Genomic DNA, 20,472 nt, shown 5'->3' with positions numbered 1-20,472 from the left:
ACTTAGAGAGATCTGGTCTCAGTGACATCAAACAGAGCCACACTGACTAGGATAGAATAGAATAATCCTTTAATTGTCCCAAAGGGGGAAATTTGACCACATGATTTGAAACTTGCTTTATGTTTCTTTCTACATTAAGAGTAAATACAGGACAGGAAATAGAGAAAACTACGACATATCCCATGCAACGCTATTGAAAATTCACCCTAGAGACTGTGAGTGTTAGAAATTATCAAACTGACCTAACTTGAAACATTTTGTAACCGGGCAACACAAAAAATCCCAACGTTTATTAAACTGAGACTTCAGTGGGTTGCAAAGATCTCCGAGATCCTTAAAATTAGAATATTAAGTCAGGCTGGTGCAGTTTTACATTTAAAATGATTGATACATGTCCACGAACGTATCAAGACTCAATATGTTCGTACTTTCCATCAAAGAAATTTAATTCCCTAAAATATCTTTGATTTCAGTGATTTGTTTGAAATGCTTACAGAATAAGTCAGAGGTTCAGCCGGAAATTTGTAGATGCTCTGCCCTGAGCGTGTCTGCACCAGGCGGGAGGACACTGGAGAACAGATGGCAGCTTCAGTTAAAAACACGACTGAAGCAGGAGACTGATGGGAAGTGCTGGTAAATGTTGAATTCACTTTCTGCTGCCATAGTTGGTTTTGTTTTGTTTTCTTTACACAAATGACGTGTCCATCTTACATTGATGACGTATTAGGGGAAATTAATTGGTGCTCAAAATTTCCGTTTTATTTGTAGTACTCAGACTCAGTTTATCCTGCTGTTACATTTCTACCTTACGTGACCGCTGTCCGCACTGAGGGCGTCCACACATGGCTATTTAATTATTCTCAGCGGAGACGGGGGCGGGAGCTGGGGGAGGGTGGGGGGTTCATGCCCTGACAACCTGCTTCCCAGAGGACACGATGGCCTTTAAAAGCGTCTAAAGAACAGATGGTAGCCACTGAGGTGCATTATGGGGGTTGTAGTTTTTGAAACTTGGTCCAAATCACAGCGTATTATTTCTTTATCCTGTTTTTTCAGCTTTGGTTGATTCGCAGGTGTAGATTTTGGGCGGTGGGGGTGTTGTCTCAGCATTTAGACGCATGAAGCACATGAATCTACAGCTCCTCTCCCCTGTGAACGACGCAGAGGAATTACCGAAGAGACAAAGACTTTTTTCATGCGTGGATAAAGACGCTTTCATGTCAATGCGGAAAATATGCAATAATTAATAAAATCAAGTGTCTGGCAATCACAGTTTCCTGGGAGATGGATCTACACCTATGGGTGCAAAGGTGCATTTCACTATAAAAAGCAAAAAGGGTGAAGCAGGATGAACAGATCCTGCGGAGCTGCTGTGGAGTCACTTTATTCAACACAAAATAAAAACGATGCTCTCCTTTGATTCACTCAGAAACATTCAGGAGGTCCAAACCCAGCATCAAAGAACTCTGATTTTTTTCCTTTCGATTTTTACACTTTGTGCTTCAAGGTAAATGTGGGACCAGTGAATTTTCCTCCTCCTTTGTGATGTTGTGAATGAGACCGTACTTTCTTAAAGTCAGAAGTAACTTTTCTCACAACCTCTCCCCCCCCCCCCCCCCCCCCCCGAGTTTATTTCATGTCTTTAAACATGTGCTGTTATCTCAGCTCTACCTGGGGGATATTTCTAATTTCAGAAATTAGTTAGAAATTAGAAATTACTGCATGTCAACTAATCTGCCCTGAAATCTGTTAAGATAAGATAAACCTTTACTAGTCCCACACGTGGGAAATTTGTTATTTTATGTTGTTAAATTTGTTGAAATCTTTTGAGTATTTGTTTTTCAGGTGGAAATCTATGTCCTCTTTGTAAAACAGTTATTAATTGTGTCTAAAAATGGCATTTGTTCAGTATATTTACTTGTTTCTTATAAAATAATTAAAATGAAAACGGAAAAAAACCCCTCTCAGTTCTAATAACATCTCCCGGAGCTGGTGGGCCATCCGTGGGTCTCGGGCCCGGGGACACGAGGCCTGTAGGGCCTCTCTCCCTCGGTCATCCACAGAAACTCAGTCAGAGCAGCGGAGGGCGGGGCCGGGCGGGCCGAGCAGCCGCTGACTGACACAAATTAATCACAAGGTGGAAAATCAGAACAAGAAGTGCGGGGCTCGGCGTGTGCGGGACAAACACCGTGGACAAAGTGCGCGGGGCCTGCGGACTCTGAGTCTGGACACCCTCTTCGCCCCGTGAACGAGGCGACAAAATAAAGTCACGTGATCCAAAATGGGCAGTCCTCTGACGGTGCTGAAAAAAGCCATTTTCTGGCGCTGCTGCAAATTCTGTCCAAGTCCCAAATAACTGAGCCGCCCTGCGCCGCGAGGACGCGGACCCTCGGAGGAGAGACCAGGTAGGACCGCGCGTCGCGGATCGCTTTTGTTTATCGCGCTCATCGCGGCTCAGTTTGCGGAGGCGCAACGCGAGGCGCACGGTGTCACATTCGAGTCTCCCTTGTTCGCCTCCTGGTACAGCAGCCCTGTCAGTGGATTTAAGATGGCTGCTTTGTGTACCAGTGTGCTTTTCTGCGGCTCGGTGCCCCCCTCCGAGCCGCCGCTTTCGCCCGCGGTGCTGGGTTGAGGTGCGGGCTCGGACGGCGGAGCTCCGCGGGGAGGGGAAACGCTCTTTGTTGGGCTGGAGGAGATGAGCTGGTGCACGAGATGAGGCCACACAGGGGCGATCGAATAGCCCGCTGCCTGCCGTGTGCCCCTCACAGTCTGCGCTGAGCTGCTCGGCTCCTGCTCCCGGCTCGTCCCTGAACCCAGCACCGGGATTTGTGGGCTTTCGTCGGCTCCGTTTGTTGTGGTTTCGCGAGCCGCTGACGCGGTGCAGACAATGTGTGAGGAGATCCGGGCACAATGTGGGGGATGACCTGCAGTCTCCAGCAGTAAGCGCTCATAAAAACCCCCTCACGTTCTCTGCTTCTTCTGCAGATCAGCCCAGATGGATAAAATGCAGCCTAACCGGATCAAAATCACAGATCTGAACCCACACCTCACATGCCCTCTGTGCGCCGGCTACCTGATTGATGCTACGACCATCGTAGAGTGCCTGCACTCCTGTAAGTTCCTCACATGAATGCACCACCTTACATGCATGCACACCGTTTCCATCAGACCTCTGCTCATGATGATGTTGAAGGGAGGTGAACAGGCGTGATGTTGAGTCACACACTCCACCTCAATTAGGCCTGTAGGAGGTCCACTTCAGGGACCACACTTGCACAGCAGCACATGACTGCATCTTCTGGGTTGTGTTGAAACTGCTTGTGCTGGATGTTCATGTTAAACGTGGGCAAAGTTTCAACTGACGGTCAAGGAATCCCTGTGAGCCAAAACGCCAGGCTTCACACTGACAGACCTTTCTAATCTTGGATCTGTGTGATGTCACAGAGAGGGGATATCCCTAATATGGGTTTCAGGAACCCATCAGAGCTAATCTACGGAGAGCCATCAACTCCTTATTAATGCTGCTGTTCTGAAAATTGCTGCAGGTAGCCTCAATGAATAAGAGCAAATGGAGCTAAATGGCTAAAATAGGTTCTTACACCTGCTTCGAGAACACGGGTGGGAAGCCGGTTTCATTCAGAGAGCCGTACTTACTTAAATGATACAAAGGACTACGCAGAGCTGAAGCACTGTGCGCCACATTTGCTAAACTCCACCACTTTGGTAGACATAAGGATAAGAATGAGTCCCACAACTTTCTGACAGGTTGGTCGCTCTGTGACCGTCTCGAGTACCACGACATAAAAGAATCCACTGAAAAGCTGAATCAGTGTTTCCTTTTTATTTATATTCACCATCTGAGTAATAGACTAGGCCTGGTTTAGGTTTTCTTTCCGTATGTTTGAGGCCGGTTTGAGACAGAGGGCTGGCCTCCTCTGGGACTTATTTTGCTTTTTAAAGCCATCATTTTCTTTGTTTTTGTAAACGTGGTATCAGTTGTGTAAATGAATTTCAATGACTGCCCCTTTTCATTTAATTTTGCCTTTAAAAACACTCTCGTCATACTAGATATTCAGTCCAGGCTCATGTTCTCTGGATGCTGTTTGTTTATAAGCAATAATTAAATCAGACATTAAAAAAAGTAATTAAGAGGTTTCCGTGTGTGGATAAGAAGGAGCTGCTTGTGGTGGTTGATGGAGACGCTATCAGGAGGCTGCTGCTTGCTTCGTGCCTGAAATCAAAATGGCAGATGCCATAAAGCTGCTCATGGTGCTGTGATGTCACTAAAATTTACAGAAAGGTATTTTACTGCAATCAAAACCCATAAAAGAAACTCTTGATCATTGTCCTTATTTCTATTGTCACAGACACGAGAACCAGCGTTAAAACAAATACCAAAGAAAAGCCGACTGCAAGCGCAAGCGCACGGTTCCCACCCACCTGTGCAAGAGTAGCCAATCAAAAGAAAGATGGCTGGAAGGCAAACTGGCTTGTTTCAGACAGAGGAAGAACTGAGGGGATGCATGAAGGCTCAGAATAGGTAGATAGGGATTATTATGAATTGTGGTTCATGCAAAGCTGCTGTAGTAGAGTCAAAGAGTTAAACTATGAAGCAGAAATGTCTCGTTTCATTGTATGGCATCAAAAGCAGTCAAGAACCTGTGTTGACTCCTTATCACTGAGTAAATGAATAAAGAGAACGCCATCGGCACCAGGGAAGCGTGTCCTGGTATAGAGCGTCAGCCTGTTGCTATGCAGAAAACAGCACAAGCATAAAAACAATAATCATCATAAATTATTGTTATTTATTTACCCAGTCCTTTAGTCCCATCAGGAAGTGTCCCAAATCCTGGAAGTGACCCAGGAATGTCAGCTTAGCAGCTTTAATAAGACCTCTCTTGAATTCTCCAGATAGTAAGGAAAGGTGCTTCAATGCGTCCTTTGTTACCTCCTTTAGCAGAGGACACACCGGACCATCCTTTATGAAAGGGGAGGTGTTCACAGTTCATAGATGAGGCACCATCCAACAAACAGTCGGCGTGACTGACAGGTGCTGCAGAGCATCTATAAGTTTATACGTTTGTTTCCCAGTTCCTGGCTTTATCAACTGGTGCTAATCTTGGTTGAGGTGTTGCCTCACATGAAGTACATGTCTTTATATGAGCTCTGTCAAACTAGTTTGGAAGTTTTATTAAAGATGTCAAAGTGTGTTTAAGGTTCTGGATAATTAAGCTTGAATGCCTGTTGTCGTATCGCAGCCTTTCTAATTATCACGAAATCTTTTCTTTTTGTCTTTTGGCTCGCTGGAGGAAGTGATGGATGGAGTGATTTAGACAAAGATGAGGAAAAGAAAGATTACTCTGAAATATGTTTTATTTTATAGGTTTTATGTTCTGTTTTTTTATAATGAAGAGATATTTTTCACTGGTGGCTCTGCTTTAGATGACCTGCATGAGGCAGCGTGGTGAGAAAACAGGGGGTAGTGTGATGTGTGTTTTGTAGCAGCAGACATCCTCCATCAGGCTGGTTAGCAGTCCGGTGTGAGCGCAGATGGATTCTCTGAGCATCCAGCTTCTGTGCCTGAGTCCTTCGCACTTCTGCTTGACCTCGTCACACTGAGGTCACGGAAACAGAGGCTGGACTGCATCAACGCAGGGAATTTTCCTTTGTTAATGAATTTTAGGGCAAAGTCTGCAAACATTTAAGCATATTTTCAAAATCAGATGTCCTGTTGAACGTGCACATTACATTTTAAAGTAAATTGAATTCATATTATGCTTCCAGGTGGCTGTCGAGTGGCGAGATCTTTTATTTACTTTATCGCGCACATACACCTGTGGAGATGTTGGGTTAATTTTGGGTGCTGTGGACACCAAACACACACAAACACACAGCTCTATGTAAGTGCTTTTTCACTCGAGCACTCACTGAATTTGGTTCAGGATCTTCCCAAAGGACACTTCTGTGTGCAGACTGAAGGAGTCGGGGATTGAACCACAGACCCATGGGGCCTGTTCAATCTCCTGAGCCTTAGCTGTTAAAGAGGCCTCTAATGACACAAAAAACCCTTTAAAATAGACAAACGCATAAAAGAAGCGACATTACTAAAACTGTATGCTTTGCACAGAGTCTTCATCCTGAGGGTAAAGGAGGAGAGTGTTCTGGTCTTTCTGCTGCTCGTCCTCTAACAGCTTGTTCTCTCTCCACATGTAGTTTGTAAAACATGCATCGTTGCCTTCCTCGAGACAAATAAGTTCTGTCCTCGATGTGACGTCCAGGTCCACAAGACGTGTCCACAGCTCAGCATCAGGTAATCCAGTCTGCTTCATGTCAGTTTTTTTTCCTAACCTCTCCAAATTCATGATGTTTCATATCTGACACGAATGTTTTTCTTTTCTGTTTTTCATTCCAGAGCAGACAAAACTCTGCAAGACATTGTTTATAAGCTCGTTCCGGGGTTATTCAAAGGTAATGACCACAGTTTTGGGAGGCAGCGAAGGCTTAGTCATATCTTTGTCATAGATTTCAGTTTCACGATGCGCGTGGCTTTCCCGCAGATGAGATGAAACGGAGGCGGGACTTCTACGCAGAGAATCGTGTGCTGGAACCGGGGGAAGTGGTGGAGACGTTCAACATAGCAGAGGATGAAATTATCAGTCTGTCCATACAGTTCTACGAGAGGAACAAGTGAGTCAGTCATTTCCTCCTTATTTTTATTTTACTCGAGAATAAGAGCGAGAACCGTTAATCTGTGGTCTGTCGCACTAAAAGCTACTGCTGAGAGAACAGCGAGTTCGCCTGCGTGTGTCCTCTGTTATATTTGCTGTTATTTAGCTATTTAGGTGCATGTATAGAGGGAGAAGATTTACTTCATCCTCAAATTTTGTCAATTATTTTTGTTACAGCAGCCAGAAGTGGAAAAACAACTTGGCTCAATAAAAACGTAGATTTAAAATAAAAAATCTATCTATAGATATCTAGATAGATACAGATATATATCACTTATTAAATATTATAATTCATGTATAATGGGCAGCTTAGTAAGTAAAATCTTCCTTTAATGAGATAAATGAGAAAAGCCTGTGAGTGGTGCAGAGGGCGTCTCAGGTCATTTGTCATCTATGGGTATGCACAGACATTTGGATGAGCTCTGTTCAGCTGAATCCAAACAGTGTGCTGATTCAAACTGAAATCATTCACCAATGAAGGAGGAAAATTCCGCCAGCAGCTCATATGGACTCAGTCAGACAGCTGCGAGTTCAATATTCAGGCCACACAAGCAGCCAGACCAGACTTCCACCGCTCTTCCTTCACAAACTGGACATTCCCTCCACATTCCTGCTTACTGCTCAAATTAATATCTGTTTGCCCAGAAGTCCCAAAACCAGGTACGGTCAGATCAGTGCAGGCTCAGCTACGTTTCACTGCAACCGAGTGGTTCTTTTTGTCCAAACACCGCATGTTCTCCACGATGACAGCTGGATGAAATGGTTTATATTTCCTCATCTAAGATTTCCATTTAGCTTTAGCTCTGAAATCCTGTGTCCTGCTCTGCAGCTCCTCCAGGGTTGCAGGCCTCGCTCCCATCAGCGCAGTCAGCTGAAGACTCTCCATTGCTGAGAGCGTAAAAAGAAGGAAAACCACACGTAGGCATGCAGAACCTGATTTGACAAGACTTTTAAAACAACAAGTAGTCATTTCACCTCTACATAAAACACAATCTACCACAAAATATGACTTTATCTGTGAATAACGTTGTTAAAATCAGAAATAAAATGAGTTGAGTGAACAGCACAATGCAAACAGTTATGTAGAAGTCCATAAAATACTTTAAAATACTATAAATACTAATACAGTATTTATATGAATCCCACAGCTGTTAGTTAATATTAAAATAACAATATTATCAGAACAGTTTTTTTCTTCTCGCTTCAATGTGTTTGTAACTGGAAGCTTTTGATCATGAAGCGAACAGAAGCAGCTTCCAGCCGGGTCCCAGATTTGTCCAGGCACAATTTATCTGCAGCTCTACGTGGAGTTTTGTTTTTGTTCCACCAGCTGCAGTCTGATTCCTGCGAAAAACTCGTAAATATCATTAAAATGTAAAGAAATTTAATTATTGTTTAACTGCTTTTTAATTTCCCCCTGCAGAAATAATGAGAGGCAGCATTCAGAGATGGAAGGAGACAAGGTAAAGCAAAGATGTTTAAAAGCGGCAGCTGAAGTTAGCCGGTGTAATTATGGTTTTCTGGTCCTCATCCTGGATTAATGCATCCCTCTCTGCTCTTCTCTTTGTTCTCAGTCCAACGGTAAACGCTTCCTGCAGTGCCCGGCAGCCATGTCCGTCATGCACTTAGCGAAGTTCCTCCGCAGCAAGATGGATATACCCAACAACTATCGGGTAATTGGACACACCGCAGCCTCGCACAGTAACGTTTGCAGTATCGATTCTGCAGACAACTTCAAGGCTGAGGTGCAAAAATATAAACGCTTTGTTGTTCCACAGTAGCTGCTACAACGGCGAGGTCATATTGGGTTGCATTTGTGGGCTATAAAAGAGTTCTGGCAATCATCGCGCTGATATCTGAGCTTTCGGTGCAACGTGATAACGAGCAGACGCTTACCTGAAGTGACACTGCTCCGAAAACTGCAAAATTATTAATGCTGCTTTCATTTTTTTATGGAAGCAGTAGATCAAATGAAGTCAAAGGAAACCCACAAGCGAATTACAACCCAGCTTCACACGATTCACCTTTTTTTCGGGGTGGTCTACATGTATGTAGATCCCTTAGCTCAGATTAGCACAGTATATCTGGCTATTCAGAGCCCTGCTTTATAGGTGTGGAGGAGTTGTTCCTCACTCGTGTGGGTTTAGTATTCCAGGTATGTGCCACTTGATAATAAAGTCAGGCGGCTTGAAAGACATTTTTAAAAACACATTTTCTCCACAAAAAGCTGCTTTGATTTCTGCTTGAAGAGGAAGATGAGCCAGGCTGAAGGATTTCACACACAAGTCAAATATGTGCAACTTAATCCTATTTGTATGAAACGGTACGTGATTAAAACTGTAGAGCGACGTGGAAAAAACAAAGCTGCGCCTCAACCTCTTTGTTTTCAGAAACACGGGTGAAGTAAACCGTCAGGAGCATAAACTGGCCTAGACACAGATTCACGTAAAGCTTGGAGTCTGTTTAAATCCAGAATTATCTTATTTGTACGCAGGGAAACAAACCTTTCGCCGTGGTCGTTTATGTCGGTACAAACTTCAAACAGCTCGCCTGGCAGAGGACGTTTTCCCCCGCTAACGTGTTAAATGGGTTTCACGGTGTGTTACAGGTGGAGGTGCTGTATGGGGACGAACCCTTAAAGGACTACTACACACTAATGGATATCGCTTACTTCTACGAGTGGAGACGAGTGAGTGAAACCTTTCATGTCTTTGACTTTGAAACAAACATCAGCAGCTTGATTTGAAATGAGGAGAGTACAAAATGTATTTATTTTTTTTATTTTTTTAAGGGTCTGTTTGGATTCAATCAATATATATATATTTAAAAAATGCATTTAGGCTTGTAGACATGGTCGAGACAGTCTGCTGAAATACAACTCGAGTATCAGGATTAGGGCTGCCACGATTAGTCGACTAGTAACGATTACGTCGACTATTAAAATCGTCGATGACTAATTTAATAGTCGACACGTCGTTTGAAGCTTTGTAAGATCCCAAAAGACGCAGGAATAAGTAGTAGGATTTAAGAGTGTAATAACGGACTGAAACAGAAGATGGCAGCACTGCATGTACAAGGATGCCAGCTGCCGTTAAACCCCGAAGAAGAAGAAGTAAGTAAGTAAAAGTAAAGTAAAACTTTATTTATATAGCACCTTTCAAGATAAAAATCACAAAGTGCTTCACAGAAGCTAAAACCTAAAAATAAAAATCAACTAAAAGCAAGTTTAAAAAGATGGGTTTTTAGCTGTTTTTTAAAAGCGACCACTGAGTCCACAGATCTCAGGCTCAAAGGGAGAGAGTTCCACAATCTGGGGGCCACAGTTCCAAAAGCTTTGTCGCCTTTTGTTTTCAGCCTCGTGTGCTGGACAGCAAGCAAGCCCTGGTCACATGACCTCAGGGACCTGCTGGGAATGTATGGATGCAAAAGTTCACTTATATACGTTGGTGCTTGTCCATGCAGGGCCCTGAAAGTCAAGGTCAAAACCTTAAACTGGATCCTGAATTTAACGGGGAGCCAGTGCAGCTGAATCAGCAGGGGTGTGACATGGGAAAACTTGGAGGACTTGGTCAGAAGCTTTGCAGCAGCATTCTGAACAACTTGCAGACGATCCAAAGAGGCTTTACATAAACAAGTAAACAAAGAATTACAGTAGTCCAGACGAGATGAAACAAATGCATGAATGACAATTTCTAATTCGGAGCGCGATACAATGGGACTCAGCTTAGCAATGTTTCTCAAATGATAAAAACAGGAGCGAACCAAAGAAGCTGTGTCCCAGAATTCATAGCGCGGCCCAGCTAAGTTGTCAACAATGGCGGCAGCTAGTTAGTTTTAATATTACTCTTATTATTCTTTCTGGGTCACAAAATAAACGTTTAACATATTTTCAGGCGAGAATGTAGCTGTGTAAACCTCAAATATCTGCTCAGTTTATCAAGACACCACATATTTTCAAAAGCGCTCCGACGTTTTCAGAGACGTCTGTTACCCACCGCTAGCTCGATAGCTAGCCGGGGGCAAGGCTCACTAGAGCCATGAGAACACCGGACTCCCGGCAAACAGTTTTCAAACCCACCGCCGTCTTTCGCTACTCAGGTTAAACATGATATATAAGTCACTTAGATAACTTAAAAATGTTGTTGTTTGCCTTTTTTTTAAGTATTTTATTGGTTCCTGATTAAATCGGTTTGGCTGAGATTAAAGTTAAGAGTTTTTACACAGCTGAATAAACGTCAAGCAGATTAAACTCCATCGAAACAATCTGCAAATGTCATTAAAATTTAATAAACTCTCATCTTGTCTTTATTTTTAGTTAGCACATACCTTAAAAACTTAAAGCTGTAAGCTAATGATAGTTATATAAGAGCAGATGCTGCTGGTGCAATAAGCTGTATGTTTTACATCCAATGGATGCATGATCTGATTAGTCGACTAATCGCAAAAATAATCGGTGACTAGTCGACTATCAAAATAATCGTTTGTGGCAGCCCTAATCAGGATAAGGAGGAAAGGTGATTTAAGTGACTTTGGATGTGTTGTGGTTGTTGGTGCCGGGCGGGTTGGTCTGAGTAGAAACGGCTGATCTTCTAGAATTTCCCCTCCCAGCAATCTCCAGGGTTTACAAAGAATGGTCTGAAAAACAGAAACTGCCAGCAGTCGTCTGACCTGTGGCTTTAACAGGGTGTTTTTGCCCAGAGGAGAATAAGCAGAATTGGGGGAAAAAAAGATTTCCCAGAGGTAACCGAAGCCGCTGTATCCACTGTCCTCACTGTCCTCACTGTCCTCACTTCAAAGTCACCAGACTTGTTTTGTTAATCTGGGACTTTTTGGTTTGAACAAATCCTCACTCACTACTTCCGCTAACTACTTTTACTCCCCTGTCCCGTAAGTTAAAGTTCTTGAATCCAAAGGTGTCTGGTGATTTGAGGAGAGGACTATACCAGCTTCATTTCCCCGACTGTAAGGGAAAAATTGTAGAAATGTTTTAAATGTAGTTTAAATTGTATGCATTAATCTTACAATTTAAACAAGTCTGCATCTCCCAACAAAGGGCTGTGCCGACGGCCGTCTGCTGTCTGTAATAACCGACTCTACCAAAGAGTACCTCGCATAATCCCATTTCAAAAAAATCCAAGTAAATCCTTTGAGAAATTAAAAAAACAAGGCAGACTAAAGTCTGATGTGATGGATTACTGTCCTGAATAAACTTCAAGTCCTTACAGGCTGAACTGGTATAAACTGTAAAGCAAAACCAGGAACTGCTGGGAAGGAAACAGACGCTCCTAAAAGAACAAGCTCAAACAGGATGACTGTGTGGCCATGATGACTGTGCTTCATCAGGCCGACGTTGTTAAAACGGCTTGGGTCGAGTGGTTTGGAGAGAAAGTTAGAGAGGCAAGGCTGAGGTGGTTTGGACACGTCCAGAGGAGGGCTGGACAAAGGATGCTGAAGATGGAGCTTCCTTGAGCAGGGAAAGAGTAAGAGCACAAAGATTCATGGATGGAGGGCATGCAGAGGGGAGGCCCGGGATCAGGTGAGATGGAGGGAGATGATCTGCTGTAGTGACGCCCGAGGCAAAGCTTTTCCCAGCGACAGCAACAGTTTACTACTTTAATCAGATGCAGTGAAATCTGACTGAGCTGTTTTCAAACACATATCGCAGCCCTCCACGCTTCAAGCGACTGTGTCAGACTCGCTCACATCAAATGCTTAAGCCACCAGTTTCCCAGGTGGGGTCACAAAGCGAGCAGACACCCTCACCCCCTCGTTCCCAGTAGAGGGGAAGATCTGATGTCCAAATCTCTCTTTCAGGGTTTATTTTCCCGCACATTAAACGTTTTGGTCTTCTACCAAAGAAATGATCACTTGATGACCTCATCGAGCACAGCAACGGCATCCAGATTAAAAATTGCAACATCGCAAAAGAGGGACTTCAATTAGAGATTTGTTCTATTATGTCTTTACTAACTGTGAAACCTGCATCTCAGTTAGCATGGTTTATCCTGCTTTTCACTGCAACTAGGACCATCGTTTACAAAGTGAACTTTATGATGATTTTTAAGACAGTAAAGTCTTCAGCAAAGTGTTTCCAGAGGGAGCAAACATCTTTTTGCAACTACAGATATCACCCCCTGCTGGTCGTTAGAAAGAATGACAATCTGAGGCGTTTTTAGATATTGACGTCACTTTCTTTGAATCCAGAAGCTGTGTACATCTTTTATATACAGTCTGTAATTGTAGGCTGGAATATACAACAGTCATTTATCTGTGTTGACTGTCTTTGTGAGCAGCTGGGTGAAGCATTGCTTTGAATTTATCTTTCAAATGATCAGATCAGTCAGCCCTCTGCTGATGGAGGTAGTAAAAGATGCACTTGTTTTTTTGGGTTAGTATTTTGAGGATTTCAGCTTTTATTTCAGCTGCTGCGTCATTGATCCTGTCCTAAACAAAAGTGGTGCCCAGATTAGCAGAGTAGCTGTTGGGTTCCTAGCTATCAGAGGACAAATACCCTTTTGTTGGTTTAGTGTTTATTGTACGTGTGGGACTAGTTTAAAAATGGACTCTGTGTTTTTAAGGGATTTCTTAAGGTCCTGTACACTCCTGTAAACACATTTTCGCTCTGTCTCTCTGCGTCCGTGCAGACTGGACCCATCCCTCTGCAGTATCTGGTCAAACCCACCCGGAAACGCCGGAGGCCGTCCCAGTCTGCTGCTCAGGGCCACTCCGACGGCGTCAACACCAGCCCAACGTCGGAGAGCGACTCTCAGAGCGACAAAGTCCACAGTCCCGCTGCCGCTCAGCCGGCCCGAGCCTCCTCTCAATCCAGCCCGGCGTCCCACAACCTCTCTCCCGCCATCCAAAGCTCCAACGGTACCACTGTGACCAACAACGCTCAGCGACACGCCCTCTCCTCCAAACAGGCCGCTCGGAAGGTGACTGTCAACGGCACGAGCTCCGGGGCCAGCAAAGAGGAGGCGAGGGGGGGCGACAAAAGCGGCCTGCCTCCCACGACCTAACGCGCGCGCACACGGCGGCGAGGAGGACACTGTTTGAATTGCTTCCTTGTTTCTTTGTGCAGAGCAAAGACAGCTCGGGCCTTCGTCCTTCTGGAAATGCGGGAGGCAGATTTGTGTTATCTTCCAGCAGGACAGACTGAAACGTGCAGCCAAATAGACACTTGTATGTATGTGCGTGTGCGTGCGTGTTTATGTGTGTTAGACTAGAACAGTGCACACATACAAACTGTACAGTATGTATCAAATGTGAGCATGTGTGCGTACATATGTATAAACTTATCTTTTATACAAGATATTGTAATCGTTTTGTATTGTACACGCAGTGGGTCTGTTTCATTTCCATAAGCATCGATTTGGCCTCCGTGAAACTTGAGACAAAATGCTGAAAGGCATTGCAGTGCGGCTCACTGCTGAAGCTGGATGTAAAGACGAGGAAGAGAAACTCTTGCTTTAAACAGTCAGACGTGTCAATAACTGCTGTATAAGTGTCCAGTATAAGCAACAGCTCATCAGGTAACACATGCTCATTAAATTGTTGATGCACTTTGTTACGGTCACTTCACACAAACCGACAAGTATTTTCCCGACAGGAGAAGCATTAATATTTACAGAAGCACTACCAAGCTGTTTGTCAGCGTTCTTTCCTTCATGGCAGTCGAAGAACTCAAAAGGGATTTTTGAATATTTGGCCATGTATGTTGTAGTTCCATGCATTCCAAGCATTCCTTTGATTTTTTTTTTTTCTTCTTCTTTCCGTTCAACAATGATGCTTTGTTTTTGTTTTTTTCCAATTACAAAAAAGCAGCCATATGTGCATGTTTTAGGTCAATAAAATGTTTACTTACTAGGTTTTTCTGACCCGAGTGTCCTGTTTATGCTCCAAACAAATGTTCGCTTGACATCCATCCCGCCGACTCGTTCTCATCGTCCTCCTGAGAAGAATCAGACCGCCTTCCTTCATTTTAACGTGGTGTGAATTAAATGTTTGGCACAGCTGCATTATAAACAACTACAGCTGTATTTTATAATCTGAGATGTAACAGTGCTCATTAATTTTTTTTTTTTTTTTTTCAAAATATTTAGGGCGACTTCTAATTAAATTCACAACATGGTGCAAAGTGGCAGGACAGTTTTTTGTTTGTTTTGTTTGCTGTATTTAATCATTGCTTTGAATGCAGGTCCTTTCTGTGTCTGAGTGGGTACTCTGGCTTCCTCCCACAGTCCAGAGACGAGCAGTTCGTGGGGTTAGGCCAGGGGTGGGCAACTCCAGGCCTCGAGGGCCGGTGTTCCTGCAGGTTTTAGATGTGTCCTTGAACCAACACAGCTGATTTAAATGGCTAAATTACCTCCTCAACATGTCCTGAAGTTCTCCAGAGGCCTGGTAATGAACTAATCATGTGATTCAGATGTGTTGACCCAAGGTGAGATCTAAAACCTGCAGGACACCGGCCCTCGAGGCCTGGAATTGCCCACCCCTGGGTTAGGCTCACTGGTGATTATAAATTGCCCGCAGGTGTGAATGTGAGTGTGATGTCTCGTTGTGTTAACCCTGAGGTTAACAGGAGAAGATGAATGGATGGATGGATGACAGCTGTGGAAATGAAAGCAACACTCGATCATCTCAGTATAACACAAGGTCAGTTACACTTTAGGAACGACAGTCTGTCCAGTAGGAAGGATCAACTTTTGTGAGTCTTTGTCACTATTGGTAGCAGGAGACAATGTCTGAGCATGCTCCTGGATGGACAGTGCTATTTGGTAGCATCAGATGCATAACATCTGAGAAGTACTCAGTTAAATTCAGGACTGGGGACCTGATCCCATTCTCCTGGAGTCTGATCAGAAACGTGTATGAGCAGCTTGCTGTAGGTCACTTTGTAAAGCTCTGGTAGTGCTCCTCGTGAGCAGATACCAGTCCTGCTACTGGGTTGAAGCTCTTCTACATCGCTCCTCGCATCTGTTTACTGGTATCTCCTTCATTGTCTTGAAACTGTGCTGGAGACATCAAACCCCATGATGGCTCGTTTAGATGTGCTATCATGGAGCAGCTGGAAAACCTGTGCAACCCGAATTGAGTGCAGGTACTGTCTCATGCTACAAGTAGTCAGAAGGACCCCAGCAAAATGCAAAACCAGAGAAAAATTAGGAGGGATGACCAGATGGCAGTGATCTGTGAGCCTTAAGTGGCTCATCTTGTTCTTGCCTCTTCAGTGGAATGTGTTCTAACTGGAGAAACTGATATCCTGAAGGGGCAGGACATGGGGCCAGAGCTGCTTTAGCAAAAGTCCTGTTAAACAGATTTCCCAGCTAGAGCCATGAGAATGACATTTGTATTATTATTTAAAACCTTAACAAAGAAATCAGCTCAGAGTACAGACTGCCCTGTTTATTTTTACTTTACATACACCATTCAAAAGTTCAGTGGAAAGAAGAGAGTGACTTGTCTCTGTGGAGTGAGCAGTGTGGGCTAATGACTGTCACAGCCTGCCACCAACTCTAATTTCATCTCATGGACATAAAACTGGAGCTTCAAAATCAAGGCCAGCATAGCACTGCATCCCAACTTCTTCATGGAGCGCCTGCCGGGTTGTTTCCGCAGGAATCTTCGATTCGCTAAATACCCCCAGTATAAACTGCTCGCTGTTTTACCGTAAAGTCATCCTAATGTGACTGCAACAGTGTCTTTGTCATGAAAGTCGAACTGATGAAAACACTGATGGGAAACGCACCCCCCTCCACCCTCAGGACTCTGCTGGTTCATGTAGCGGAGCAGACGCAATGAAGTGCTCCTTGTGCGTGCCGTCGCAGTAGGGCGGGTTGCTTGTGTGTTTGCATCCACACAACCAAACCGAGGCGTCTTTCTCTGGGACAAAGCGTAGCGGGGAGAGGCCCTGGGCTCGGGTTTTGTGGCTTCCATCACAGAAAGGCTGAAAGAAATCAAAAATTAAACGCTCATTTAAACAAGAAACAATGTGTAATGTGTAAAACTGTTTTAAATTTTTATATGCTACAGAAAAAAAGCTTTCAGCGTTATAAATGGATCGGATTGTTTTGGAATTATGAAACCAATAGATCTGAAAATAATCTGAAACTTTACTCTTTAAAATGTTATAATTTATTTTTTCTTAATTTATTAAACAAAAAACAAAGCAACATTTATGTTTACGATGCTGAGATAATGACTGAATAAAACACCCGTGAAGCTGCCATAGGCTCCAGCGTGAACCCTGAATTTGACCAACAAAAGAAAGCGAATGATTGTGTAGGGCAGGGGTGTCCAACTCCAGTCCGTGAGAGCTTCTGTCTTGTAGCTTTTAGATGCATCCCTACTCCAACAAAGCTGGATCAAATTATTGGATTACCTCTTCAGCATGCTATCACGTTTGGCAACAGCCTGGTAACAAGCCATTCATTTGATTCAGGTGTGTCGCAACAAGGATGCATCTAAAAGCGGCAGGACCTGGAGTTGGGCACCCCTGGTGTAGGGATTCACCTGCTTCCTGCTGTGCCCACAGGTGCACCACGAGTAACGCTTCCCACCAACCAGCTCCACCTTGAAAGGCTTCTTAGCTGGGATGACTGGTTCAGGAGGACGTGTGGACAGCTTGACCTGAGGAAGAGGCAAACTTCTTTTAAAATACATTAAGCCAGTTTATTAGGAATACCATCCAATGTGGTGGGGGCTTGATTTTCACTGTCTCTGTGTTAGTTTGTTTCCTCCTCATCAGCCTTGGCTTCAGCTATCCTTCCTGGGTACACTTATGCATTCACACATATAAAATCTCCACTTACATAAACAAGCAAGCTCTCATACTGATATTACTGAAGTTCATAGAAGGCTACAGGCCTTGAGGGTACATACAATACTGCTCAAAATTCATATTAAACCTACAGTTCCCCACGTGATTTCTATGTTAGTGTAAGAATACCTGTAGACTAATTAAAATCTAACCAATGAGGCCTCTAACCTCCATTAAAGCAACTGGAGGAGCTGCGATGTCAAACATCTGTTTTCTATTTCCAGTTTGGGGAAAATAAAAATACAAACTTGGCTCTGCGTGAGTTGGTTAGCTTAAATGTGGTACAGTTTCTCCAGTGCATTACTTTTTAATGTGTGTGAAAACAAATGGCCCGTTAACAGTGCAGCAGCAGTCTGCATCACATTTAGAGAGGCTAACATGTGCAGCGGTTACCTTGGAGACTGCCGTAGCGGCTAACCAAGGGTGCCTGAAGGTGAAACTGATCCATTTGGGCTCTAATTTGGTCACCACCGTGTTCATGTTTCCTCTGACAGCTGAAGGAAGATCAGCAACAATTTAAGAATCACGCGACAAACGTTGGAGACAAGTACCGCAAGCAAGGAGAGTCAAACGGAGACAGAAAAGCAAAACATAAACTCGGAGACGCAAGACAGCTAACTGAAGCTGCTAGCGTCCTCAACAGTCACGTGTTAATAGCTCAACCAATCACCGGGCACATGTCGGAGAAAGGCAGACTGAATGGAACTGATTTGGACATATGGAGGACCAAAATTGAAGTATAATGTATAGATTTATACATTATTTTACCAATATTTATAAGTCACAAGCTTTGAAAATATGAGCTATGCTGTAAGTATGTAACAAAATTTTAAAAACAGCAGAGAATAGGATGTATTTTTTACTCTCTTGAATGAAATCCTTCTGTGATTCAATGAAACACACAGAAAAAGATGAAATACGACAATAACACGTACAAACAACTAAATTTCTTTAGGGACAGAAGAAAGAAGCTAACACAATCAATAATATCAATTTAACCTATATACAAAATAAAGACTAAAAAAATACATGCTACTATGTGGTAAGTGCATTTTGTTTTTACTCTCGTTATCTTTGACTAATATTAAAATGTGTTTGATCTGAAACTTTAAGTGTGACAAAAATGCGAAACACTAAGACGTCGAGAAGGGAACGACTGCTCCGCATCCATCCTGATATTTTATAACTCCAGTGCGTGCACGTGAGGGGGACCAAGCCCTCACGTGCTGTACCTGCAGGTTGACTCTCACAGAGCATCGGGGCTAAAGGTGACTGAAGGAGGGCGCGTCAGGTTGTTTGTTTGCACAGAAAAAAAAGAAGAAAGAAATCGGGAAATGTCGGCAGTCTGCTCCGTGGATGTCCCACCGTGACTCAGCATTCTTTAAATACGGCCGCAGCAGCAACGAGAGCAACACGAACAGCTGATAACACAATAATTAACACGAACACTCGGCAGGCAGACTCACTGTGGGAGAATAAGCAGCCAGGAGGAGCTGAGGTCGTCGGAAGGTCTGCGCACCTCCTCTGCGCATGGCGACTACAAACCGGGCTGTGTTCATGCTGCTGCGGGCCGCTTGTACTCCAGCTCCTGATGCTCCTTTAGAGGAAATCCGCGCACAGCTGGTTCACAAAACTTGAACCGACTTCAGTAAAAGTTACTGCAAGCTGATTGGGCTGTAAAAGCCTCCCCGCGATGAGGACACGCCCCCTGTCTCACCGCTCCTCCTCCTCAACTTCCTCCCACGCGCTGCATCCATCGTTATATCGCTCATAGCTGCAATAAATAATAATGTACACACCAGTCGTTAATGAATGACTGACTGCTTCATTACTCAGATATCAACCCTGAATGCGTGGAAGTCCACTAGCGCATTTTTTTAAAAGAACACACATGAATGACTTAAACTAGTGAAGAAATCACATATGTGAAGATGACATCAAAAGCTTTTTATTTCCAAGTGAAAACGAGATTCCACATTAATGAGAGTAAATTTGTTTTTTGTTCTTTTAAAATATATACATTTCAGGGATTTTTTCTGCACTTAAATAATTTTCATTAAAAACGTGTTTTTAATGTGGGGGACATCAGTCATATAACCATAATTTATATTTTCGTTTATCTATGGGCAGAAAAAATAGAAAAAGTAAGCACGTAAGTAGTAAGCTAACACAGACTTGGATCAGTCATGTTTAGTGACCCCCCACATCCTGATGGGCTTTCCTCAACTTAAAGCAAGAAAGTCAGTATTAGTAAATATTTTATTAACGTTCACAAACCATTATGTTACATGACCCTTATGAAGTCTAAAGCTTGCCTTATTAAACAGATATAAAAAAGGTTATTCAGTATGTCAAAATGACATAATAACTTTATATAATTGTTTTCACGGTCTGATAATAGCATCATGATGATGCAGTGCTTATGTTGGTGTGTATGTGCATGTTCTCCCTATAAATATGATACGTATTATGAGATTAATAAAGGATGAATCCTCACATAGACCCAATGAAAGGGGAAACATTTTCAGACTAAGAGTAATAAATAAATAAAATAAAAAAGTTTTAAAAGCCACGCAGAGGTCACCAGACTTACTTTCCAAACGTTGCCTGAGGTGAAAAAAAATTCAATATTTTTGAACAACGTAAACGTCATTAAATTGGAGCCTAAAATCACGTGGTGCTGATGAAACCACGCAAGGTTCGATTTCCGATCCCTTTTTATTTCTTGTTTGCTTTTCTGGTAAAACTTTACAGACTCGGTGTCCTTTCACAACGCCGACGATAAACAAACCTTCCCGTGAGGTCCGGTAGAGTCTCAGTGATGCTGGACATCACGACTGGTTCAGAAAGCAACAGCTTGGAGTCTTACTGGTTCAACAGATGACACCACATAAACCTGGGCCCTCATTTTACCACTGGTATTAATCA

General features: G+C 43.4%; 2 protein-coding genes across 4 annotated transcripts; one reads left to right on the top strand and one right to left on the bottom strand.

Annotated features, from left to right (window-relative positions):
* The first annotated feature begins 1,993 nt into the window (after positions 1-1,993).
* Positions 1,994-14,862, top strand: LOC308396301 (polycomb complex protein BMI-1-like). The gene is made up of 9 exons (XM_080881499.1): positions 1,994-2,402; positions 2,983-3,110; positions 6,211-6,307; positions 6,410-6,465; positions 6,555-6,684; positions 8,149-8,188; positions 8,300-8,398; positions 9,334-9,414; positions 13,370-14,862. The coding sequence occupies exons 2-9, from the start codon at positions 2,993-2,995 to the stop codon at positions 13,742-13,744; spliced, it is 996 nt and encodes a 331-aa protein (XP_080737625.1). The 5' UTR covers positions 1,994-2,402; positions 2,983-2,992; the 3' UTR covers positions 13,745-14,862.
* Positions 14,863-16,109: 1,247 nt separating this feature from the next.
* On the bottom strand, positions 16,110-19,197 carry LOC308395291 (uncharacterized protein). Of its 3 annotated transcripts, none has more exons than XM_080880080.1 (4): positions 19,011-19,197; positions 17,938-18,038; positions 17,238-17,354; positions 16,110-16,671 (listed from the first exon to the last, which is right to left on the bottom strand). In XM_080880080.1, the coding sequence occupies exons 2-4, from the start codon at positions 18,022-18,024 to the stop codon at positions 16,486-16,488; spliced, it is 390 nt and encodes a 129-aa protein (XP_080736206.1). In that variant the 5' UTR covers positions 18,025-18,038; positions 19,011-19,197; the 3' UTR covers positions 16,110-16,485. The 3 variants fall into 3 exon arrangements, with proteins under 3 accessions (XP_080736206.1, XP_080736204.1, XP_080736205.1); XM_080880078.1 differs by lacking the exon at positions 19,011-19,197 and adding an exon at positions 18,795-19,004; XM_080880079.1 differs by lacking the exon at positions 17,938-18,038.
* Between the last annotated feature and the right edge of the window lie 1,275 nt (positions 19,198-20,472).

The sequence above is a fragment of the Rhamphochromis sp. 'chilingali' genome (assembly GCF_963969265.1).
Source record: "Rhamphochromis sp. 'chilingali' genome assembly, chromosome: 4".
Classification (NCBI taxonomy): domain Eukaryota; kingdom Metazoa; phylum Chordata; class Actinopteri; order Cichliformes; family Cichlidae; genus Rhamphochromis; species Rhamphochromis sp. 'chilingali'.
Note: the sequence above shows the minus strand (reverse complement) of the source record. Positions and strands in the feature narration are given on the sequence as shown.

Coding starts and splice junctions, on each gene's coding strand:
- LOC308396301 (XM_080881499.1), top strand. CDS start 2,993: ATGGATAAAATGCAGCCTAACCGGATCAAAATCACAGATCTGAACCCA. Junction 6,308..6,409: donor TGTCCACAGCTCAGCATCAG/GTAATCCAGTCT, acceptor TTTTCATTCCAG/AGCAGACAAAACTCTGCAAG. Junction 8,189..8,299: donor CAGAGATGGAAGGAGACAAG/GTAAAGCAAAGA, acceptor CTTTGTTCTCAG/TCCAACGGTAAACGCTTCCT.
- LOC308395291 (XM_080880078.1), bottom strand. Junction 17,355..17,937: donor CCGCTACGGCAGTCTCCAAG/GTAACCGCTGCA, acceptor CCTCTTCCTCAG/GTCAAGCTGTCCACACGTCC. Junction 16,672..17,237: donor GTGGGCACAGCAGGAAGCAG/GTGAATCCCTAC, acceptor GATTTCTTTCAG/CCTTTCTGTGATGGAAGCCA.